This window comes from Balaenoptera musculus, chromosome 14 (assembly GCF_009873245.2).
Source record: "Balaenoptera musculus isolate JJ_BM4_2016_0621 chromosome 14, mBalMus1.pri.v3, whole genome shotgun sequence".
Lineage (NCBI taxonomy): Eukaryota > Metazoa > Chordata > Mammalia > Artiodactyla > Balaenopteridae > Balaenoptera > Balaenoptera musculus.
In genome coordinates, this window is record NC_045798.1 from 49,552,992 (window position 1) to 49,580,656 (window position 27,665).

At 35.7% G+C, this 27,665-nt stretch overlaps 1 protein-coding gene across 6 annotated transcripts in view; it reads right to left on the reverse strand.

Moving 5' to 3' along the window:
- The window catches only part of NOL4 (nucleolar protein 4), a 409,767-nt gene that overhangs the window by 166,404 nt on the left and 215,698 nt on the right, over nucleotides 1-27,665 (reverse strand). For all 6 annotated transcript variants that reach the window (XM_036824082.1, XM_036824088.1, XM_036824085.1 and 3 more), the window contains one exon: nucleotides 20,747-21,030. In XM_036824082.1, coding sequence (XP_036679977.1) covers nucleotides 20,747-21,030 — 284 coding nt within the window. The remainder of the gene's footprint in view (nucleotides 1-20,746; nucleotides 21,031-27,665) is intronic.

Genomic DNA, 27,665 nt, shown 5'->3' on the forward strand with positions numbered 1-27,665 from the left:
AGATGTATTTCTTCTGCAAAGAAAGTCCTGACTCTTCAAATCCAAATTACTCCTCAAATTCAAATCAGTGCACCTCCTAGTTCTCTCCTATGCCATGTCCTCCTATTCTACCTCTAACTTCTCACTAATGAACAACCAGCCTTTGAGAAACAGGCACTGCCTCTGTCCTCTTCACCCTTATATTTCTAATTGCCAATACAACACATGGCTCACAGGAGGGGCTAGATAAATATTTGTTAAATAATGGATAAAATATAAGACAGTACCAAAAATGTATTATTAAATATAAGCATCCAGATTGGTTCAAGATGGCAGAGTAGAAGTATGTGTGCTCACTCCCTCTTGTGAGAGCATCAGAATCACAACTAACTGCTGAACAATCATTGCCAGGAAGAAACTGGAACTCACCAGAAAAGACACCCCACATCCAAAGACAAAGGAGAAGCCACAATGAGACGGTAGGAGGGGCACAATCACAATAAAATCAAATCCCATAACTGCTGGGTGGGTGACTCACAAACTGGAGAACACTTATACCACAGAAGTCCACCCACTGGAGTGAAGATTCTAAGTCCCATGTCAGGCTTCCCAACCTGGGGGTCCAGCAAAGGAAGGAGGAATTCCTAGAGAATCAGACTTTGAAGGCTAGTGGGATTTGATTGCAGGACTTCGACAGGACTGGGGGAAACAGAGACTCCACTTTTGGAGGGCACACACAAAGTAGTGTGTGCATCGGAACCCAGAGGAAGGAGCAGTGACCCCACAGGAGACTGAACCAGACCTACCTGCTAGTGTTGGAGGGTGTCCTGCAGAGGCGGGGGTGGCTGTGTCTCACTGTGAGGACAAGGACACTGGCAGCAGAAGTTCTGGGAAGTACCCCTTGGTGTGAGCCCTCCCACAGTCTGCCATTAGCCCAACCAAAGAGCCGGGTACACTCCAGTGTTGGTCGCCTCAGGCCAAACAACCAACAGGGAGGGAACCCAGCCCCACCCATCAGCAGAGAAGCTGATTAAAGTTTTACCGGGCTATGCCCACCAGAGCAACACCCAGCTCTACCCACCACCAGTCCCTCCCAAAAGGAAACTTGCACAAACTCTTAGATAGCCTCATCCACCAGAGGGCAGACAGCAGAAGCAAGAAGAACGACAATCCTGCAGCCTGTGGAACAAAAACCACATTCACAGAAAGACAGACAAGATGAAAAGGCAGAGGGCTATGTACCAGATGAAGGAACAAGATCAAACCCCAGAAAAACAACTAAATTAAGTGGAGGTAGGAAACCTTCCAGAAAAAGAATTCAGAATAATGATACTGAAGATGATCCAATACCTCGGAAAAAGAATGGAGGCAAAGATCGAGAAGATGCAAGAAATGTTTAACAAAGACCTAGAAGAATTAAAGAACAAACACCTAGAAGAATTAAAGAACAAATAAACAGAGATGAACAGTACAATAACTGAAATGAAAAATACACTAGAAGGAATCAATAGCAGAATAACTGAGGCAGAAGAACGGATAAGTGACCTGGAAGACAGAATGGTGGAATTCACTGCTGCAGAACAGAATAAAGAAAAGAATGAAAAGAAATGAAGACAGCCTAAGAGACTGCTGGGACAACATTAAACGCAACAACATTTGCATTATAGGGGTCCCAGAAGGAAGAGAGAGAGAAAGGACCCAAGAAAATATTTGAAGAAATTATAGTTGAAAACTTCCCTAACATGGGAAAGGAAATAGCCACCCAAGTCAAGGAAGCACAGAGAGTCCCAGACAGGATAAACCCAAGGAGAAACACACCGAGACATAGTAATCAAACTGACAAAAATTAAAGACAAAGAAAAATTATTGAAAGCAGCAAGGGAAAAACGACAAATAACATACAAGGGAACTTCCATAAGGTTAAGAGCTGATTTCTCAGCCAAAACTCTATGAGCCAGAAGGGAGTGGCATGATATATTTGAAGTGATGAAAGGGAAGAACCTACAACCAAGATTACTCTACCCGGCAAGGATCTCATTCTGATTCGATGGTGAAATAAAAAGCTTTACAGACAAGCAAAAGCTAAGAGAATTCAGCAATATCAAACCAGCTCTACAACAAATGTTAAAGGAACTTCTCTAAGTGAGGAACACAAGAGAAGAAAAGGACCTATAAAAACAAACCCAAAACAATTAAGAAAATGGCCATAGGAACATACATATTGATAATTACCTTAAACGTGAATGGATTAAATGCTCCAACCAAAAGACACAGGTTTGCTGAAGGGATACAAAAACAAGACCCATATATATGCTGTCTACAAGAGACCCACTTCAGACCTAGGGACACATACAGACTGAAAGTGAGGGGATGGAAAATGATACTTCATGCAAATGGAAATCAAAAGAAAGCTGGAGTAGCAATACTCATATCAGATAAAATAGACTTTAAAATAAAGAATGCTACAAGAGACAAGGAAGGACACTACATAATGATCAAGGGATCAATCCAAGTAGAAGATATAACAATTATAAATATATATGCACCCAACATAGGAGCACCTCAATGCATAAGGCAAATGCTAACAGCTATAAAAGAGGGAATTGACAGAAACACAATAATAGTGGGGGACTTTAACATCTCACTTACACCAATGGACACATCATCCAAACAGAAAATTAATAAGGAAACACAAGCTTTAAATGACACAATAGACCAGATAGATTTAATTGATATTTATAGGACCTTCCATCCAAAAACAGCAGATTACACTTTCTTCTCAAGTGCACATGGAACATTCTCCAGGACAGATGACATCTTGGGTCACAAATCAAGCCTCAGTAAATTTAAGAAAATTGAAATCATATCAAGCATCTTTTATGACCACAATGCTATGAGATTAGAAATGAATTACAGGGAAAAAACATAAAAAACACAAACACAGGGAGGTTAAACAATACGTTACTAAATAACCAAGAGATCACTGAAGAAATCAGAGGAAATCAAAAAATAGCTAGAGACAAATTACAACGAAAACACGACGATCCAAAACCTAAGGGATGGAGCAAAAGCAGTTCTAAGAGGGAAGTTTATAGCAATACAAGCCTACCTTAAGAAACAAGAAAAATCTCAAATAAACAATCTAACCTTACACCTAAAGGAACTAGAGAAAGAACAAACAAAACCCAAGGTTAGCAGAGGGAAAGAAATCATAAAGATCAGAGCAGAAATAAATGAAATCGAAACAAAGAAAACAATAGCAAAGATCAATAAAACTAAAAGCTGGTTCTTTGAGAAGATAAACAAAATTGATAAACCATTAACCAGACTCATCAAGAAAAAGAGGGAGAGGACTCAGTCAATGAATTAGAAATGAAAAAGGAGAAGTTATAACAGACACCACCGAAATACAAAGCATCCTAAGAGAGTACTACAGCAACTCTATGCCAATAAAATGGACAACCTGGAAGAAATGGACAAATTCTTAGAAAGGTATAACCTTCCCAGACTGAACCAGGAAGAAATAGAAAATATGAACAGCCCAATCACAAGTAATGAAATTGAAACTGTGATTAAAAATCTTCCAACAAACAAAAGTCTGGGACCAAATGGCTTCATAGGTGAAGTCTATCAAACATTTAGAGAAGAGCTAACACCCATCCTTCTCAAACTCTTCCAAAGAATTGCAGAGGAAGGAACACTCCCAAACTCATTCTACGAGGCCACCATCACCCTGATACCAAAACCAGACAAAGATACTACAAAAAAAAGAAAATTACAGACCAATATAACTGATGAATATAGATGCAAAAAAACCCAAAATACTAGCAAAGAGAATCCAACAACACATTAAAAGGATCATACTCCATGATCAAGTGGGATTTATCCCAGGGATGCAAGGATTCTTCAATATATGCAAATCAATCAATGTGATACACCATATTAACAAATTGAATAAAAACCATATGATCATCTCAATAGATGCAGAAAAAGCTTTTCCCAAAATTCAACACCCATTTATGATAAAAACTCTCCAGAAAGTGGACATAGAGGGAACCTACCTCGACAAAATAAAGGCCATATATGACAAACCCACAGCAAACATCATTCTCAATGGTGAAAAACTGAAAGCATTTCCTCTAAGATCAGGAACAAGACAAGGATGTCCACTCTCACCACTATTATACAACATAGCTTTGGAAGTCCTAGCCATGGCAATCAGAGAAGAAAAAGAAATAAAAGGAATACAAATTGGAAAAGAAGAAGTAAAACTGTAACTGTTTGCAGATGACATGATACTATATATAGAGAATCCTAAAGATGCCACCAGAAAACTACTAGAGCTAATCAATGAATCTGGTAAAGTTGCATGTACAAAATTAATGCACAGAATTCTCTTGCATTCCTATACACTAATGATGAAAAATCTAAAAGAGAAATTAAGGAAACACTCCCTTTACCATTGCAACACAAAGAATAAAATACCTAGGAATAAACCTACCTAGGGAGACAAACGACCTGTATGCAGAAAACTATAAGACACTAATGAAAGAAATTAAAGATGATACAAACAGATGGAGAGATATACCATGTTCTTGGATTGGAAGAATCAATACTGTGAAAATGACTATACTATCCAAAGCAACCTACAGATTCAATGCAATCCCCATCAAATTACCAATGGCAGTTTTTACAGAACTAGAACAAAAAATCTTAAAATTTGTATGGTGACACAAAAGACCCCGAATAGCCAAAGCAGTCTTGAGGGAAAAAAATGGAGCTGGAGGAATCAGACTCCCTGACTTCAGACTATACTACAAAGCTACAGTAATCAAGACAATATGGTACGGGCACAAAAGCAGAAATATAGATCAATGGAACAGGATAGAAAGCCCAGAGATAAACCCACACACCCATGGTCAACTAATCTATGACAAAGGAGGCAAGGATATATAATGGAGAAAAGACAGTCTCTTCAATAAGTGGTGCTGGGAAAACTGGACGGCTACATGTAAAAGAATGAAATTAGAACACTCCGTAACACCATACACAAAAATAAATTCAAAATGGATTAGAGACCTAAATGTAATACCATACACTATAATACTCTTAGAGGAAAACATAGGAAGAACACTCTTTGACATAAATCAAAGCAAGGTCTTTTTTGATCCACCTGCTAGAATAATGGAAATAAAAACAAAAATAAAGAAATGGGACCTAATGAAACTTAAAAGCTTTTGCAAAGCAAACTACAAACAAGACAAAAAGACAACCCTCAGAATGGGAGAAAATATTTGCAAATGAAGCAACTGACAAAGGATTAACCTCCAAAATATATAAACAGTTCATGCAGCTCAATATTAAAAAAAACAAACAACCCAATCAAAAAATGGGCAGAAGACCTAAATAGACATTTCTCCAAAGAGGACATACAGATGGCCAAGAAGCACATGAAAAGCTGCTCAACATCACTAATTATTAGAGAAATGCAAATCAAAACTACAATGGGGTATCACCTCACACCAGTTAGAATGGGCATCATCAGAAAATCTACAAACAACAAATGCTGGAGAGGGTGTGTAGAAAAGGGAACCATCTTGCACTGATGGTGGGAATGTAAATTGATGCAGCCACTATGGAGAACAGTATGGAGGTTCCTTAAAAAACTAAAAATAGAATTACCATATGATCCAGCAATCCCACCTCTGGGCATATACCCAGAGAAAACCATAATCCAAAAAGACACATGCACCCCAGTGTTCATTGCAGCATCATTTACAATAGCCAGGTCATGTATAGAACCTAAATGCCCATTGACAGATGAATGGATAAAGAAGATGTGGCATATATATACAATGGAAAATTACTCAGCCATAAAAAGGAACGAAATTGGGTCATCTGTAGAGACATGGATGGATCTAGAGACTGTCATACAGAGTGAAGGAAGTCAGAAAGAGAAGGGCAAATATCGTATATTAATGCATATATGTGGAACCTAGAAAAATGGAACAGATGAACCGGTTTGCAGGGCAGAAATAGAGACACAGTTGTAGAGAACAAATGTATGGACACCAAGGGGGGAAAGTGGTGGGGGGATGGGTGGTGTGATGAATTGGGAGATTGGGATTGACATATATACATTAATATGTATAAAATGGAAAAGTAATAAGAACCTGCTGTATAAAAAAAATAATAAAATTCTAAAATTCAAAAAAAAATTAAAAATAAATATAAGCATTCAATAAAAGTGTTAAATAAAAACTTCTAACACATAAAAATTAAGTCCCCATTTACCTTCTCACTCATTAAAGGAAGTCAAAACATGACTTTGGATCACTGTAGATTAATGAAACTTCCATGAAGAAGTGATTAAAGTTACTGTCTAAAATTTACTAAAGTTAATATCTAAAATAATCATGCGTCATACTTAAGGTAAAAACCTGGGCTGGGATCATTCCTTCCTAACACAGACATCTTTAACTGTGTTTATCTTACTTGTAGGAAATATTTTGGAAGTAAATAATATCCCCAGGAAAACTCATTCATGCTTATTCTATGTATCCTTGCATAATAATATTTTTGCAAGAGGTACAGACACAATTTTATTTTACATTTTGGTTTTGGCACTTAACAATTTAGTTCTGAATCCGCCCTTTTGAGGAACTTCTTAAGGACAAGTGTTAAAGTATATGATTCTCTTTTGACTTTTATTGATGTTTTCCAGTGCTCTGAAACTCTTTCATGTGAGTATGCTGCCCAGTGAATATTTTTATTATTCCACGTGTTTTATTCTAGATAATTATCTATTGATGTAACTGTCTCATTCATGGTCTAGGCTTTTTAGAAAAGAGACCCCATTTTATTCATCTCTGCATCCTCGGAGTCCAGCATGATACCTGACTCATAGTAGACCCTCAAGACATGTTTGTTTGATGGATGAAATAAAATTTATTTACTTCACCCCTTTTGCAAATCTACCACTTTGACCATTTAAAATACCTTAGTGAATTAGAAGAGCGTACTATCTATTTGGCTTTCTAAAATGCACATGGAATCACATCTTCCTCCTTGCTGAAAGATCCTTTCTTGTTACTTTAACTGCTTAACCTACTGCATGGTTTCATTCATTTACAATCATAATACAAATAACGATAGTTCCTTTTTCTTTTGTCTTAAGACAAAAGAAACATTTCCAGTTTCTTTTTTTCATTTGGTGTTCATCACATTTTCCAGTTTCTTTCTTTCATTTGGTGTTCATCACATTTCCCATATCCCTAGCATTTAACTCAAAGTTTTGCCCATAGAAAATAGTAAATATGTATGTCTAAATGAAGAATTCTAAGCAATAAGGATTATTCTCTCATTTTATGGGTAAGTAAAATTGAATTAAAGCAAGATTAAGTAATCTGTCCAAGCCCTCACAGTTTAGTCAACTGCAAAATTCTGAATCACTTTTCTTCCCTTTTCTGGATGAAAACTATTTTCCTTTTAACACTCAGGCGAAATAGGATGTTCCCAGGAAAATCTTTCCTGACCACCCCAATCTTCCACTCCTATCTCTCCTCTCAAGAAAATGAATCATCCACTTACACATGTGACTTATTTTCAATCTTAAACGACTGTACTTAGCAGACTATCATATAGTAATGTGTTTGTCTCTCCTCTTTTCTTGATGCCCCTGGAGAGAAGACCTATGTCTTTTTCATTTCAGCAATCTTAGTGCTTAGTATGTAATTGGTGCTCAAATCTGAATTTGTTGAATTCAGTTGAAAAGCCAATGTTAAGGCAGTATGTTGAAATATTAACTTAAACTTACATTTCATTTTTATAATCATACTATTACTTTAACCGAATATAATTTTAAAAATCATACAAATCCAATGAACCCTTTTTGTAAGGAAACCATATATTGACTCACACCTCAGTTCTCTGAGATCTGCCTTTGTTCTCACCACTCAGCTGAAACTGCCCTCTGGAAGGCCTCTAGGGACACCCAAGTCAATGGCTCCTTCCCTTCTCCAACTCCCCAAATGATCCACCTTGAAAATGATCCATCGCCTCCCTCTCGTACATGGGGCTGGACAGGCCAGGTTCTCTGGGTTTTCTGGCTCTCTGTCAGCTTCATCTCTACCCTTCCTCCCTGTTCTCTCTTCTTTCATCCGATAGAGAAAGGGTCGGGTCTGTTGGCTGCCAATTTCCTATCTGATCTCCAGCTGACACTGTGTGGATGACTCCTACTTCTTTCCTCTCTAGTCTTTCTCCTCAAGGTTGGCCTCACATTTCCACCTGGCAGCCACTCATGCCTAACTGACCCTTTAGAATCTGAAACTCCTTAAGCACAAAACAGGCTGGCATGGCTCCTGCCCTGGCAAAGGCCCTTGCACCTCCCCCCGGGAAAGCTTCCCTCCACCTCCTGTCTCCAGCATCCTCAAACCATTCCCTGTAGCGCTGACACATCCGTCCTCCTGCCCAAGCCTCAGTCAGTGCATCACTCTGCTGCTCGGCTGCTTGTATTCTTCCACGGTTCCCCAAGCTCAGGGACACCAACGAAGGAGCACACATTAGGACTGGGAAATGTCTGCCCTGACTCGCTTTTATGCACTCCTTAGTCCATCCAAACTCAAGGTTATTTGCTCTCAGATCACTCTGGCGTATTCTTGTTTTAGTGACTTTATCCTCTGCTTTCCGTTCAGCTCCTTAACCTTCTCTCATCATAACTATCCTTATTCTTTGGGTTCATACGAATGCTTTCCTCCATGAAACCTTCAATTCCTTTGTGTTTTCACAGAACAGTTTTGCACATAAGGATGGACATTCATCTATTTTCACCTTTTAATTGGTTTATGTAACAGCTCCTTCAGAAGCAATTCTATAGCTTCCACAGTCTATAGTACTCTGCCCATACAGGAACTGAGGAGTATTTGATGACTCAGACAATTCTGACCTAAAGACAATTACTTCAGCATTATAGCAGCATCTCTGATGAGAAAGCTAACACCAGGAATAATATTTTAATTAAAATGTAGAAATAAATATCACAGGTTAATTTTGGTTTTTAAAAGCCTGTCTTAAGTGGTGGAGAGATGAACGGGGAGAGCACAGAGCATTTTTAAGGGCAGTGAAAACACTCTGTATGATACCATAATGATGGATGCCTGTCATTATACATTTGTCCAAATCCAAAGAATATACAATACCAAGAGTGAACCCTAAGGTAAACTGTGGACTTGGGTAATTATGATGTATCAGCATAGGTTCATCAATTGTAACACATGTACTACTCTGGTGGGGGATGTTAATCATGGGGGAGGTTATGCATGTGTGGAACAAGGGGTATATGGGAAATCGCTGTACTTTCCTTTTAGTTTTGCTGTGAACTGAAAACTGCTATAAAAATTGTCTCAAAAATATTTGTCGTAAGCACCAAAGTGAAACCAATTAAAAACACTTAATTTTCTTTATATTGTTTGCACATTTGAGAATCACAACACAAGACCTCATAACCCCCCAAATACCTCCTTTATCAACCTGCTATGATGCTATCCTCCTCAATCACCATATTGAAAATTTACTTCATTTGATTCACTGTTTTTTTAATTGAAATATATTTGACATATAACATTGTGTAAAGTTAAGGTGCACAGCATGTTAATTTGACACATTTATATATTTGTAATCTGATGAACATTGTAGTGATAATTAGCACCTCTATCATATCACATAATTATCATTTTTTTAGTGGTCGTAATAATCAAGATCTACTCTCTTAAAATGTTTGATGATTATAGTACAATATTGTTGTTTATATTCAGTATACTGTGCATTGTATCTCTAGGAGTTATTTACTACTTATTGCAAGTTTGTATCCTTAAACATCTGTCCTACCTCCTCAATTCCATCCCGTGCTAACCAACATTTTACTCTCTGTTTTTACAAGTTTGTCTTTTTTAGATTCCAGGTAAGTGATATCATGCAGTGTTTGTCCTTCTCTATCTGACTTATTTCACTTAGCATAAAGTCCTCTCTATGTATGTTGTTGCAAATGGCAAGGTATCCTTTCTCATTGCTGAACAATATTTCATTATGTGTGTGTGTGTGTGTGTGTGTGTATCCCCACATCGTATTTATCCATTCATTCACTTATTTCACTTACCATAATATCCTCTCGATTTACCCATGTTGGTGCAAATGGCAAGGTGTCCTTCTTTCTCATCGCTGAATAATATTTCATTGTGTGTGTGTGTGTGTGTGTGTGTGTGTATCCTCACATCCTATTTATCCATTCATCCATTAATGGGCACTTAGGTTGCTTCCATATCTTGGCTATTGTGAATAATGCTATAATAAACACAGGAGTTCATATATCTGTTTGATATTCTGTTTTCATTTCCTTCAGGTATATACCCAGAGGTAGAACTGCTGGATTATATTGTAGATCTATTTTTTAATTTTTTTTTTTTTAATTTTTTGATATAAAAATTTTTCCATATTGTTTTCCACAGTGGCTGAACCAATTTACATTCTACCAACAGTATATAAGGATTTCCTTTTCTCCACATCCTTGCCAACACTTGTTATCTTCTGTCTTCTTGATGATGGACATTATACTGGGTGTGAGGTGATATCTCATTGTTGTTTTGATTTGTATTTCCCTGATGATTAGTGATGTTGAACATCTTTTCATGTACCTGTTGGCCATTTGGATAACTTATTTGGAAAAATTTCTATCTAGTGCCTCTGCCCATTTCTTAGTCAGATTGCTCCCTCCCCCGCTTCCTTCCTTCCTTCCTCCCTTCCTTCCTTCCTTCCTTCCTCCCTCCCTCCCTCTCTCCCTCCCTCCTTCTCTTCCTTCCTTTTTTGCTATTTAATTGTATGAACTCTTCATTTATTGGTTTGGCCAAAAAGTTCATTTGGGGTTTTCTGTAACATCTTATGGAAAAACCCAAACAAACTTTTTGACCAACCCAATATTTTGGCTATTAACCCTTTCTGATACATGGTTTGCAAAATCGTTCTCCCATTTGGTAGGACGCCTTTTCATTTTGTTAATTGTTTCTTTTGCTGTGCAGTAGCTTTTAGGTTTGATGTAGCCCTATTTATTGATTTTTGATTTTGTTGTTTGTGCTTTTGGTGTCATATCCATTTTAGTCACGGTTTACTGTGAAATATTCAAATGAGAATCTCTGGCCCAGAGAGGTAAGACTGTATACATATTACCTGGAATAGGACATATTCATATTCCATTAATTCATATTAAGGCCAGAGTCAGTTGCACAGTGGGGAGTTCAAGGAAGCCAAGATACAATGTGAGGAAACTGCTAATGCGAGAAAGTGGGTAGAATAAGATCAATACAATATATCCCCACATCACTGTATCTTTTCCCTTCAACAAACATTTTGTAGGGAGCAAGCCTCACGCATGTAAATCACTTTACTGTATGACCACACAATCCATCACCCATCACCTCGTCCTCATTATTCATGGATCATCTTTCTAAAAGTTGAAAAAAGAAGAGATTTTTTTTCCTGGTTGAGGTAATCAAGGAAGGTGTTATGAAGGAAGGTGACATTTCAATTGGACAAATTCCAACAGAGTCAGGAAAGATTTTAATAAGCAGCAGTTCCAAGATATCCTAGGATCTATTTCTATGAGTACATGTTATAAATTCCCAGAAATGGGTCTTAGAATAAATGCCTGTAAAATGCCTCTGGGAATGTATTATATATTCTAGATTCCTGGAAAATAAGTGTAACTAAAACAAAATAAAGAAAAGAAGACAAAAAGAGGAAGAAAAGGAAAGTAGTACACATTAGTTGAAATAAATATGCTTCTTCAAATCATCAATCTGAGTTAAGTAATTAGTAGGCTATTAAAAATGGTTATTCAACTCCCCAAATAAATATTTATGAATTGAGAATATTTTTGCAAGATTTAGCTAAGCCTCAAATTCTGGAGTCAAAAACAATCACCACAGCAATTCCGTTTACTGTGCATTTATGTGAAAAATGAACACAGCCTTATTTAATCTTCACAATTGCCTACAGGTTAAGTATTATTATCCGCATTTTACTGATGAAGTATCCAGGCTTAAAAAGTATAGACGCTCAAAGTCACAGAGCTGCAGTATTGCTTCCCGATCAGGGAACAACTGTGAACCATAAAATAGCAGCTAGGGGGTCTCAGCATTAAGTCAAATTTGCTTTTGCTCATTTTCAGACCCTACCCCATGACCTCAGCTTACACTGTAGTGGTTGAAATGTGAGCCAAATGATTTGGGGTTTAAATCCGAATTATAGAAATTCTTAGTATAGCCATATTTATAAATTCTTTGGGTCTTAGTTTTTCCATATGTGAAAAAATGGGAATGATAACTGAGCCTAATTCCGTTGGATTACATGAGTTAGTTCTTAGAAGAGTGCCTGGAAAATAGTAAGAACTCAATGAATGTTACCTGTCATTATTATTCTTTGGGACCAAGTTAATGACTTAATTCTTTTCTTTTTAACTCTGTTATCTGAGTTACCCTCTTGACCCCAGCTAACTCCAGGATCTCCATTTCAAAAATATTTAAAAAATACTAATAACGAGGCTACAGATAGTTGCTCTTAAGGGGTATACTTTAAGACTCATCAAATATTTAATATTAATGAAAACCATAAGCTATTATATTGAGACAAATTAGAATGTGCTGCTCTCTGTCTCTGGCATTAATTTTTCTTCTTTTATTCTTTCCCCAAATTTGGGTCAACATCAAGTGTTTCAAGGAATGCTGTTAATATCCATTATTTTGAGACATGTATAAATCACTGCAGGGTATTTCAACTACGTTTCTTTCTCTTAGGGTTCCTCTACCATTCTCTCAAGACACCTACAGACCAAATTACATTTTTAACTATTTGATATTATTCCAACTGATAGAACATAAGTAAAACAGACAAACACACATACACTGATAAAACAAAATAAGAAAATATCCTCCAGAAACCTCAAAAAACACTGAACACCAAACCATAAAAACAAAACTCATTTCTTTTTGAGCTATTGATGAACCATCAAATAAACACAAAGGTAACAAGTGGTCCATTTTCTTTTTTTTGTACTTTGGTTAAAGATACAACCTATCATTCTAAACAGATTATTTATGAATGTATGGAATTGAAGGCTGAAGGATCAGTTGACATTGTGTATTGACCCAACTGAACTCTTACATGTTTAGAAAGGAACTCAAAATTGATATTTTGCTGCATATGGGAAAATAAAATCAACTTCACTTTGCATATTTCAGGATATAAATTACAAAAGTCCTTTGCCTTCTCCATTCTCCTGAGATAACAAACGTGAAATGATCTAACATGGACTGAAACACGCATAGCAGGCACTCATAAATGGTAGTTCTACCATCTGTCTTTCTGTAATAACTTATAAAGAATATAAGCATATATAACAGTAAGCATGACAGCGTAAGAATTCAAAAGGACACTGATTTGGGTGGTAGGAGTCAGTTGGGTTCATCTCTATTTCTTCAAATGCAAAATGAAGTGGTTCCTGATTTTAAAGATTGAATTTTTCTATAGTGTAATTAATTTTACAGTCTATGAGCAAAGCAAGCATTTTTTCACAAAAGCATTAAATACTTTTAAATTTAGATTGCAAATAGGATAGATAGTATAAAACCAATTTATACTATATCATTCTTGTATATCTTTTGATTTAAAAAATGTACTAAGAACAGAAGGAAAAATATGTCCAATAACTAGCAGAACTGAAGTCCAGGCAACTTGTAAGAATACAATACACTATATGTGTGTGTTTTATACACACTCTCTATCTATATAACACATATGTAAATATATAGGTATATATGTATGTGCATATATACACATTATTACATGAATGCTATTTTAAATTGGTAGCTAATAAAACTTAAGCTTAAAATTTACCCTGGGGCTTTTTAAAGACCCACTCTAACTCAGGTCCTACCCATTTGTTTTTACATTCATGCACTAAAACAATAAATGGATATTTTGTAGACTTGCTTAGGTTTTCAACAGAAGCACCTGGTATATTATTTTCATTTTGTAAAATAATTCATAAAGAAGAGCAAAAAAATATATTCATATAAGAAATGTCACTGCAAGTATTTGCCATTTATCAAGTAAATATCTGCTAATTGTACTAGATGTTTATGGATCCATAAACATAACTGGTCTTACACAGCTTCAGCCAATGTGGGTGTAGTGAAAAGCACATGGGTTTCAGATGATCTGGGTTCAATACTAAGCTCTACCGCTTAAGTAACTATTGATATATAGTTAATTTCAGTTAAATAGTATAACATCCACTAGATTTTATGCCCTATGTTTCAGTGAGACTGGTGATTACATGTTCTCTCCTTATCAGATAAAATGAACTGGTTTAAGTTAAAAATATGAAAGCGTTACACAAGTGTTCATCATTATTAGAGTTGATATGGCATCCCAGTGTCATCATCCCTTTATCCTGTGGCTGTAGTTTCTTTCACACGCAATTCTGTACATTTAACATTCTAAATATTTCTTAAATCTCTGCTTTCATCTTCATCCCTACTACCACCTAACTAAGGCAGGACCTCATGCTCTGTTTACAGCCTCCTCCCTTTTTATGCCACTTAAAGCCATCTGGTAACAAAGATGCCACAATGATGAATCCCAAAACACAATCAGACCATGCTATATTCGTATCCAACATCCTAAAGTGATCCCTGTCAACTACAAAGTGAAGTTCAAGCAATAAAAGGGCATTCATAGCCTACCCTAATCTTACACCTGAACTACTTCTCCAGACTCATCTCTCACCACTTCCACCTTCAAAATTTCTAGACACTAACATAATGCTCTGCTCATTAAGAATTCCCTTCTCCCCTTCACCAGGTGACTATTTCCTACTTAACTGTTATGAATTAACTTGAGAACTTTCCAAGGCATGGCTAATAGGCTTAGAAGGCATTCTCACATACAAACTAATTTCCATGTTATAATACACCTATTTATTTATGTGTCTATCTTTCTGGCTAAAATGTGAGTTCTTAATGATGGAGACCTTTTTTTTTTCTTTGTCCTTCTAGCACCCAGGCTAATGCCTAGCACATATTAGGCACATTTGTTGAATATATATTGTTGTTTCTACCTGAACCACATCTGGGCCAAAAATCTCTACACAACACCAAGAAGCCAGAAATTGAAAATCATCAAATTAAAACAATAATAAGCTGGAATAGCCACATGACAAAGACCAAAATAATATTATTCCAGAAGTTAATCCACCATTCCTATGTTTCAAAGGCAATCTCATTACACCTAAATATTTCAAAGAGATATTTTGAAAAAATCAACTGCTTCCATTCATCATATCTAAATAAAATCACATAGCAATTATTAATGGTAATCGTGAGAAATATTTTATAAACTTTAATTTGAATGGTAATATCCATTTTGATAAAAATTTAAAGGAAAGATTGAAAATAATGTCACATGGGCCACATTGAGGAAAAACATATTTTTAAGTGAAGTGAAGATTGAAGGGTCCTGGGAACTAAGCCAAAAACTAAATATGTAGCAACTACAGTGACACGTTAACCCTCAAACAATAATTACCTTCCTACTGCAGTTATTACCTTAAAGATTATTCTTTCAGGGATTGATTCAGAATATTTTACCATATTAAGTAAAATGCAGCTGGGTCACAGATACTAAGAGAAAAAGAGAAAACCAAAAAGAAGAAAAATATCTATGATACATGTTTTTAAGTTATGTATTTCCCTCCATTAAAGTTCTAGGTTTGTTTCTGTTCTCATCTCTTAATAATTTTGAACATATCTATACCCAGATTTGGGTTTTCTTGGCATTTCTTTTTTCATATAACTAGTCCCTTAATGCTTCCTCCTGAGTCTTATTTTCCAAGCTCTTAATCAACATTTCTACTTTCTTCTGGGCTCTAATGTTACCAGTTGTCCTTTAAAAATGTGGCCATCTGCAAGTAGAAAATAAATAACTCCTAAACTCTTTTCATGCAATAGATTTCTTCTTTAGATTGGTTAATATGATTCCCAGCTAGTCCAGTAAGTGACTTTGCATAATAATAAGCAATTTGTAAATGGCCTAGTCTAGTTCAGCTATCCTTTTTAAGCATTTCTATTCACTGTTAAGTTTCTAAAATGCTTTATAATCATTTTTGCTTGATATTCTTCATAATAAAATTGTGAAATAGGTCAATATTAAACTCACTGGAATCGAAGTTTCTCAGAGATACTACATAATTAGGCTTTTATATTCCTCCAAGGTAAAACAGAGGCTAGCCTCAAAAATATTGGAAGAAAGAATTGGTAATAGTGTCACTATAAATTTGCACAGAATTGATGAAACATTCCTAAGGACTTGAAAAGGTAGCACTGAACAGATGAGTTTGCTAAACCTTTACATGAAGGTCACCTGACAGCCTTGCGGCACTCTGCGTTTAGAGTTGGATTGCAAGAAGAATTCCTGAAGCAAAATTCCAGATACAGTCTCCTTCACAATAAAAATGATTCAGCTTTCCTACCCAGCCTCTACAACTACATCTACAACTAACATCAATCCAATTTCCCACTAACTCTGCTAATTCTTCCTCTGCCATGGGTTTTGAACCCTACTGTAAACCTTAACTCTCCTAAACATCCTCCAAGTTTAGACCTATGTCACTTCACCTAAGGATTACTCCATTTAACCACTTACATCAATTTTGAAATGCCCTGTATTCTGGCTTCTAAAATATCCCCTATTCTTATCTGGCTGCCTTCATTTTCTTTTGAGGTTCTTTTCCCCCTACAAACCCCTTCTATGCCACTTGTTCCTGATGGGTTTACATTCTGCAGGATGATATATTTCGAGCTCTTCTCTCTTTAGTCTATGTAATTCTGAGGTGATCTTATCAACCACAACAGCTTCAAGCAGCACTTCTCTGAAATCTTTCAAATGTCTCTCTCTCCAACCTGGATGTTTCTTCTAAGCTGAAACATATGTCCCCAATACCTATTAAACATCTCTAATGGATACTGCATAAATACCATAAACTTTATATGTCAAACCAGCTTCCTTCAAATGTTTTTCATTTTGAATCTTAGTAAATGTAATCACCATCCACTCAGGAAACCGGGCCCTCAATCTTGGAGTCATACTAAAATGTTCTCTGCTTCACTTCCCACATTCAGTAAAACTTTATTTCTCCAAAATATTTGAGAAACTACTATGTACCAGATATTAAGCCATGTGCTAGACATACCGCAGTGAGCAAGGTAGACATCATTCTTATACTCATAGAATTTACAACCTAATGGAATGTATAAAGAGGACATTCATATGGTAATCTATGTGAAAGACATTCCCAAGAGTTTGGCAATATACAACCTATGGAGCTGTATATGGTAGTCCTGCAGACACAGTGTCAAAAGAACAACAGTATCATGTTCGTTATTACTTTTTTTACTATGCCTCTGCATTATAATTTTCCTGGATTGCCACAATAACTCTCTAACCATTTTCTGTCTTTTTTTCCTAGTCCCTATTGTATTCAGCCACTACAATGTTGCCAGAATAATCTTTCTAAAATTCCAAGCTGACCACAACCTTATCATGCTAAACACTACCTATAGGATACAATCCAAAGTCCTTAAACTGGCCTACAAAGCCTTCATGATAGAGCCTCTCTATCCTCCATTCCTCCACACGTTCTCCACTGAGGCCATGCTAAGCTCCTTGCCAATCTCCACGCTCAGAGTACTCTCTCACTGTTCTAGGCCTCGAAACATGCTCTACCATAAATAATCCTCCCCATCTGAAGCACTTCTTGCCCTTCACACTTATCCCTGGCATCAATCTCTATAAAGTCTTCCTTAAGATTCATCATGGTCCTATGGGTGTCCCACCTCTGCTCTCTCATGTCACCCTGCCACATGCCCAACATATTACTTATGGAATCAGATTATAATTACAAGTTTGCTTCTCTTTCCTGATAGACTATAAGTTTTTGAGAGTCAGGGACCCTGCTTTGCTCATTTTCATATTTTTGCTTCCTCTAACAGTGCCTTGCATGTAGGAGTTCCTCGATAAATAGTTGGTGAATAAATTAACTGGTGGTAAATAGTCTATCTTGCATAATGATATTGGGTTTTTCCTCAAATACCATGTTATGAAGTCATACCTATCTCGGAATGGACAGTAGTTTCCTAGCCTAGGAGGCCAACTCACCCTTCCTGTCTCCATTCCAGGTCCTTCACAGTGTCTAATAAGAGAATCCTTCCAAAAAATGGCAGTCTTACAGTTCCTTCAAAGTACAAGACTCACTTCCTGAAGGAAGCCCTCTTCATTACTTCAATAGAAATAGTATATTCTTATTCAGAACTCTCCATGTTTTAACACAGGAATAGATATTTGCCTACTTTTTTGCTAAGAAACTTTTCTATGTATATGTGTAATAGGGAAGAACAAATCTGACTCCATACTGGATCTGTTTATTTTACTTTAACCTTTGTGTTCTATTGTTTTTGCTACAAGTTAAAAATGTTGCCTACAGCCTGAAATATACAGGATAGCCCATTCTCAAGGCTCTGACCTTTAAAGGTATAACACTTTTCCATTCATATAGAGATAAAAAGTTGCAGAACAGAGAATAACATTTATGACCGGACCTGCCTGGACAGCTACAAGAACAAAGGATTCCCACACCAAGAAGTCTGCACCGACCAACCACACACCCTCCCCTTTTAGTATAAAAGAAGCCTGAATTCTAACTTGGATAAGATGGTTCTTTGGGAAGCTAATCCACCATCTTCTTGGTCTGCTGGCTTTCTGAACAAAGTCGCTATTCCTTACTCCAACACCTCAACTTATTGGACTGTCGTGCGGTGAGCAGTACGAGATTGCACTTGGTAATGTATGTACTCTCTTTACCATGACTGTATTAAGAGCCATATGAATAAAGACTCTTCTGTCTTTGAGTTGTCTCTATTATCTACCCATTGCTGTAAGTGTGACAGGTATTTAATATATCCTTTCTGAAAAAATTCCCTCTGGATTCTGGTCCCAACATGCTGCCACAACTATTCTTACAAATTCAATTATTTTCTATTTCATCTGATTTGATTTCTTAGCAGTGTCCATCAAAGCTGACCGCTCTCTTTCTTGAAAGATGGACTTTGCTTAGCTTTCCTACACTATTCCCTTCTGATTTTTCTTTTGTCTCTCTGGCTACTTCTCAGTCAGCTGCGGAAGCTGTTCTTTAACCAAACCATTAAACCTTCCTCAAAGGTGTCTCCTTCTCCCCCGGTTCCACTTCCCATCTTACTCTTCACAGCTCAATCAATCTGTGCTTTTTATAGCCCCATTTTGAAAGAGGTAGGAAAGTAACTTCATTCTGTCTAATGTATGGAAGAATGTGTTTTAATGAGCACAGTTCCTATGGTAATATTGAACAAGGGGGGAAAGAAGAGAAGAGCAAACCACTGGATGATTTTAGAAAAAAATTTCAGCAGATATATAGCATTAAAAGGACATTTTGTGATTAAGTTTTATAAAGACAGGGTTATGTGGAGGGCAGGGAAACTTAAGGGTTTTTTTGTTTTGTAAAATGTAACACGGTGATTCAGATCATGTTAGTGAATATAAAATCACCTGTGTTTGTATGATCTGGCTTTAAACCACCGAAGAGAGTACTGTGTATTTACCACTGCAAAAGTTGTAACAGCCTTCCTCAGACAGAAGTGCTTAAGAGTCTGATAATGTCTAGTAACTTACTTAAAAGAGGAAAAAACAACACACCCTCAGGCAAGCAAGCGGATTTAAATAGAGCCAATTTAGAAAGCATAGTTTTTTAGCAAATTCAGAAATTAATCCAGATTAAGACATTTTGCTTTCAGGATCTATTTCAAAAGACCAATTCTACAGCTCTAACTTAGAAGTGGGAGCAGGGGAGGGAGTCAAAATGTGTACACTATAAAAATCCTCATACGTTCAAAAGTATACCTTCAAAACTTATAGAGCAAAGTCATCAGCATGAATTATTTCAAAATGATAGAAATATAGCTTAATTTTTTTAAGAATAAATCCATTGGGAATGGGGAAGATTGTAATTTATTCTGATATAAAGAATCTAGAAATTTAGATAATATATCTGAAACACGTTTCTGTCTTTTGTATAACACAGTTTAAGATAAATTGTTTGTTCAAGGAGTTATTTAATCTATATGTTTCATCCGGAAAACTGACACATTTCTCCTATGTACATGAAGTAAGTTACTGACTGAAGTCCACAGGTCTCTAAAGCAAACTTAAGAATTTAATTGAAATTTTATTGCTATATATGCCTATCCAATCAAGTAGAAACTAGTGATTTTTTTACAGTTCAAAATTGTGTTCTGAGAGCTGAACTTTCACATCTGAGTTCAACAAACTCCCAAAGACAGATCCATAAGATTATATAAGTGAGACACATTAAATCAAGTGATTCCATATATAAAAACCCACCACTTTGCCTAAGAAAGGATGCATTTCGTTCACTGTTATTCCTGAAATTTATTCTGTTTATATAACATGAACACACAGTATCTACGATTATAAATTTCTTGGTAACCCATTGTTGGGATTTGTTTACAATATTTTTAGTGATGATAATCTTTATCTCTTGTATAAATAAGTATTTCTTTGTGACCTTCATGACCAACTTAAAAGTTCTTTGAAAATCGTAACATGACCTTACCTTGCTTCCATTTTCTCTTGCTTCTTGTTCCATCTTGAGGTCAGAAATTAGCAGATTCTTATATTTGTTTTTTCCATTACTGCTGTGGTCATCTATTCTGTATTCTGAAGTCAGCTGTGCTGAGAGGGGACTGTCACTCAAGTTCAGTGGCTGCTCGTCCTGCTCCAGCCCAGTTTTGCCATCACCGTTAGAGTCGCCCATCTCCCTGCTGTGTGTTCCCCCTGAAGCAATTGAACTGTGCCCCAGAGTCTCATTGCCATTAAAGCTCTCTGCAGCAGAATCATCTGTTGGAAAGAAAAATTTATATTTTGATTTTATTGACATGCTAATCAGTTTGTACTTCAACTAGCATTTTTTTTGGGGGGGGTACAAGAGATAAAAGGAAAATTTATAATGATAACAGGATAAATTTATCAAGAGGTATAACAATATTCATAAACAATACCCATAAAAATTTGCTATGATTTTGATTGGGATTGAGAACTTACAACGTGACAATATTGAATCTTCCTAGTCATGAACATGGAAGATGTCTCTATTTACTTAGTTCTTCTTTGATTTTGTTCATCAGAGTTTTGTAGTTTTCCTCATATATATCTCATACATATTCTGTTAAATTTATACCTAAGTATTTCATTTTGGCATGCTAATGTAAATGATACTGTGGGGTTTTTTTTTGTTTTTTTTTTAAACGTCTTTATTGGAGTATAATTTTTTTACAATGGTGTGTTAGTTTCTGCTGTATAACAAAGTGAATCAGCTATACATATACATATATCCCCATATCCCCTCCCTCTTGCGTCTCCCTCCCACCCTCCCTATTCCACCCCTCTAGGTGGTCACAAAGCACCGAGCTGATCTCCCTGTGCTATGCGGCCGCTTCCCACTAGCTATCTATTTTACGTTTGGTAGTGTATATATGTCCATGCCACTCTCTCACTTTGTCCCAGCTTACCCTTCCCCCTCCCAGTATCCTCAAGTCCATTCTCTAGAGAATGGACTCAACTAGCATTTATTGAGCTCCAATTGTGTGCTTGGCATTGTGTTACCTAATTTTACATATAATGTGTAGTTTATCCTTAGCAATAAACTTGTGAAGTAGCCATTGTTATTTTTAATCTAGTAGGGAAATTTAGGCACAAGAAGTGAAGTAAAATAATTAGAAGACAAAATAATAAGATGAAACAAAGAAAACAGTTCAATCTCAAATGCAATCCCAAAGAAAAGTAAATTTTTTTAAAAAAGAGAGAGACCAGGATATTTGCCAATTATTTTGCAAGAAGTTTTTGTTTTTCCAGGGAGAACAACCAGATTTGGTGAAAATTCTCTGATGAAAGCATCTTCCACCCTGCTAGTGGGGTATATATTGGTATAAGCTATGGGTGTTTAGTATGCATCTGAAACATTAAAAGTGCTCAGAAACTTTGCTCCAGTCATTATGAAGACTATTAAGCCTAAGGAGTTTAATCATTGCATGCATCTCTGTGCAGGTAAAAAGACAGTTAAATCAGTGTTGTTTATAATACAAGATTTAGAAATGATATAAATTATCAAAAATAAAAATTTGGCTTAACGTATGTTGGAACGTTTAGATTATGGAATTAATCAATATTCCATTTTAAATACACAAGAAAATGTGAGTCATGAGGCACTGAATGGAAAAAACTAGCTACAGTAAGGTGTGGTCAATATGATCCCGATTTCATAAAAAGAAAACACATAAACACAAGAACAAAAAGACTGAAAAGTTGTAGTCCAAAATGTCAATACTGATGTCCTCTTAACAGTGTGGCACTGGATTTTCTAATATTCTCTATTATCTACTCTATGTATAATTTATAATGTACTATAAAATGTATCATTTATAATATATCATTAAATGTATATATAATTTTTCTATAACAAAAATGGAAAAACTGTAGAAAAAAGGGAAAAAGGAGAAGAAGCAGAATTAGGAAAACTTTTCTGGCTTTAAAATATATAATAAGCTTGTTTAGAAGAAAATATATCAATAACAATGTACTCAGAGTGAGAAATAAAATTTACCTAAAAATAAAATTCTGTTTCTCTTAATTTCCTCTTTACATCTATGATAAGAACTTACTGTTAATTTTAAAGGATTATGATGGACAAAAGTATTAAACTGTTTCCTTTAGGGCAGGGCTATTGATGAAACCATGTAAATATCAGTGAGCAAGAGTAATAATATTCAGTGATTTCTTGTGACTTTTTTGTTTGATTTCTGCTATTCTCAAATATGCTTTCCTTTTGTAAGGTGCAATGAAATATTTGATGTCTTCTAATCAATTAAATTCACGGAAATAATGTTTACATTCTGAAGGAGTAGTACAGCTCACTTCTTCATTCATTTATTCAATAAACATTTACTGAGTGCCTATTTTTGGCCAAAAGGGGGTTAAATATTTGGCCAATAGAGACCCCTGCAGCTTCAATGAGTCAATGAGTTCCCAGATAATTTAAAGAGACAGAAAAATAAACATGCAACTAAACTACAGAGTAAAAAAGGAACAAGGAATCCAGAACAAGGGATAAAGGCATCAGAGAAGGTTTCTAAAGAAGGTGGCTGAATTCCAAAGCTTTAACCAGGTGAAGAGTTGGTGAAGAGCATTCCCCACCTAGACATCGGCAGGTGCAAAGTCACAGACGCAAGAATATGCAGGGCACATGAGGAATAAGAGTAGAGAGCTGAGTGCAAAAGAGAGACAGAAGAAAGGAAAACCTAAAAAGGGAGGAAGAGAAGTGTTTTGTGTATCAAAGAGCTTGGATTTTACCTTGAGAGTCAACAGAAGTAATTTAAATTTACTGTGGGAAGTGATGTGAAAAAAATATGCTTTAAAGAGATTACTCTGTCTTGGATGAGAATAGTATGAAGGCGACAAAATGGAAGTTGGGGAGACCAGTTAGGAGAAGCCATCTAAGTCAGCATTGCTGAAAGCTCAAACTAAAACAGCAGCAGTGCAGAATAAGAGTGGATGACTAAAAAAAATCTTAAGAATAGAAAAGATATCAAAAACAAACTTAGGGTTACCAAAGGGGAAACGTAGGGGGGAGGGATAAGTCAGGAGACTGGGATTAACATACACACGCTACTATATATAAAATAGGTAACCAACAAGGACCTACTGTATAGCACAGGGAACTCTACTCAATATTCTGTAACAACCTAAATGGGAAAAGAATCTGAAAAAAATGAATATATGTATATGTATAACTGAAACACTTTGCTGTACACCTGAAACTAACACAACCTTGTAAATCAACTATACTCCAATAAAAATCAAAAAAAAACCCAAACAGTTAAGATTGGTAATAGATAGACAAGGGTCCAGAGCAAAGCCCAGGTTCCTTGCTCTAGTAAAAAATGAAAACAAAGGGCATTCAGTGTAATTTTCAGCAAAATAGTATTTTTAAACAGTTTTCTGAACCTATTTTGTGAGAAAATTAAAACATGTTCACAGCACAAGATTCTACTTTTAAATTACTCTGTTTATGTACCCGTTCAAGAAAAGACCTCATTTGGAGAGAAGATAAGAGAATTTAGGAAACTGACCATAAGAAATATGACGTAGCAGTTTCCACGGCTATTAATTTGAGAAACTGATAACATTCTTTTAACAAGGAAATATCAAGGTTTGAAAAACAAAATTAGGGGAATAACGTATGAGTAATTTGGAATTTTATGGACGTTCTTTTATGCTAAGTCATATGGTTATGCTAAAGTATGAAAGGTCATTTCTCATTATTTCTTTCCAAGAAAATCCAAAGAAGAGTATAATGGACACATTCAAGTCCAATCATTTAATTCATGAAGAAAACTGTGATTTAACATTTGTGTACTAGAATCCTTTAAAAAATAATAAAAGTTTCATGTAAGAAATTTTTATCAATATGTTAAAAAAATATAACGCTAAAGATACATTTAAAAACTAAATCTACATGCATGAAACAAATCCAATGTCAATTATAGATAAAAATTAAACAAGCTATATCTGTTTCTTTAATCTGATATCATCATACATATTAATAAATAGTATACCATTTATTCATTTTTCAGGGAAGAGAAACATTATCATTTATCAGGAGAGTCTTTAATAAAAGTCATGTATTTATAATTTTTATATAAAGAATAAACAATAAAGGAGAAAATATTTTTAGACAGAGTGGTTCACTCCAGATGTTACCAAGGTAACTAAATTCAACAGCTTTACATATTTCATTCCTGAGTAAATCAGTATGTTTCATGAAGACCAAATTAATTATTCACTCATTTGTATCAAATATATATCCACATACTTTATCTTGTAAATGGTAAAAGAACCGATAATCTCACGTGCCACTGTTTCATAAATCAAAATTTAGAACAAAGTTTTTGATGTCTGTATTAGAAAAATTTAATATAAAGAGGTGAGCAGACATTGAGGATACCGTAACGAGTTTTTATTTTCTAGTTTCATAAAACCACGTTAATGGCTTTTATTCTCTCTTCCTTAAAGATACTTCTTCAGAATTATAGACCACAGATATAAGACTCCTATTTATCATACCAATTCACATCAGTTTACTGCTTTACACGGGAAATCTGCTTCCTTACCCAACAGAGTTTGCTCCATCCTGAGTGGCTGCTGGCGTGTGGGTACCGGGCTGCTACACAGAGAGTGTAGTGTTTAGATCTGTAGATATGACCTTTAGGTTCACAGGCCCTGAATGATGGCGTTTCTCTCAAGTTTCAGCCTGGATACCATAGCATTGGAATGAAAAACTCTGTATTTGAGTCCCAAGGAAAAACAGCACCTGGGGCTTTGGAAATCAAGGTGCCCAGGGTACCTAGCAACAGGGGAGAATGTGGAATGTGATGACAGGTAGTGTGGAATCTAGTGACATCAGGAGGGCAGTTGGATATTTATTTGGGTTGCGTTTGTGCTGAGGTTAGTTTTGATGGGATGAATCTAGTGTTGCCAAGGGGGCTGTCCAAGTGAGCTTGGCTCTTGTCTATAACACTAACCATGAGTGGCAGCCTATTTGTTTACTTCTTTCTCTTTCCCTACTCTCCATTCCCTCCACCAATTAGTACAGACCCTAGAAATACCATTTGTTTAACTTATTTCTAACATCCCCACCAGCATTTTGTGTGAAGTAGTTTCATCAGCACCGGAGTCAATGGTTAATTCTCCCTATATAAAAAGAATTAACCTATAACAGTGTGTGGTGTATGTGTGTATGTATATTTAAGTATATCTATTAATATACATAATATGTATATCTATCTTTCTCTCTCTCTATATATATATATACATACATATATCTATTTTCTCTCTATATGTATACATGTATATGTATATCTCTCTTTCTGTGTATAAATATATGTGATATATATTTGAAATCTCCCAAAGCGCCTGACCTACTTTTGTACTCACTTTCAGTAGCTCTTCATTATAGCCTTGAGGCCAAGTGCCTTGGGCAAAATGAATAGGAAAAATATATATATCATCTTCGTTTTAAGATTAATACTTGGAAATTTAATCCTAAAATGCAGGTCAGATGCTTATAAGGTCCAAAACACTATTTGTTACTTGCCCTAAAATGCAACATAGTCTCCCATCTCTAGTCCTTTGAATACATTTTGAAGTCAAAACATTCAGACTAAGGAGAAGTTTACTGATGCAGATAAAGTCATACGTGTGTTACATATGCATGCATGACTACTGCTAAAAGGTTAAAGGACATTGATTTTAAAATGATCAAACCAATATTGAGAGTAAGAAAGTAACAAGGAGATTCAGTTTTCCAGTAAATTAATTCTATGGAAGGGTGTTATCCTTGTTTGGGAGCTCTTAATTCGGCCCTTGCCATTGGAAGAATGGGCTCTAATTAAAGGAGCAGGATAGTGATGGCACTGAGATAAGCTACGGGTTGCAAAGCATATAACTTAAGCTCAGCACAATAATTAAGTAAGACTAATTCTAAGCTACCAATGAGGAAATAATGTATATTCTTTATATTACTTTCTTTACAAATTTTAACCAAATACCTATCGTGTGCTAGACACTTCTTGAGATTGTGAGTTCATAGAGTCTCCACATGGAATTTGTTCTTAGACTATAACAAAAGAATTACAATGCAAGGCAGAAAACAGTATCTATCCTACATGAGTTTCATATAAAGCACAATGAATAAAGTAGGTTCTTCGGAGAAAGAAAAGTTGCCTATACATCACTGGGGATGAGGAAGATATCAGAGAAGGCAGGTTACAAGAGGTACAATTTGAAAGAGGTGAGATATATGTAGATATATGATGGTGATGGTGGAGGTTTTTCTACTTCAGAGAGTATAAAAGAAAAAGAACCACAGGCAGGAAAGAGCTGGAAGAGGACAGGGAATTGAGTATATTCTACAATTCTACATACTAAGACAGGAAACTGTATATTTCAGTAAAGTTGTGGATCTTTTACTGTATATTCCTTTTTCTGGATCACAAAAAATCATTAACGGTTCTCCCAGGGTAGGTACTTGGAGAAGCCTACTGACTATGTGAGTCTAGTCTATTGAAAGTCTATCTCTGTTCCCACCTCAGAGCCACTGTCAACTGACTGGTAACAAAGCATTCTCCCAGTTCTAAGAGGACCTATTTTTTGAAATGGCCATTAATGTAATAACTTACAAATGGTTTCTTAATTGTCTAAATAAGTTATAAACTACTATGTTCATGCTTACCCATTAGCTTGTTTAGGGTTTCAAAGAACTAGACATTTTATAGAAAATCATAGGCATTAACATTTTTGAGAATTACAATGTGATTTGAAAATATCTGATTTATTTTGCTCATGAAGTCACAGTTATTGTGAATACTGTGTTTTACTGACTACATTTATAATACATTAAAATGTTAACTTTCAGTTAG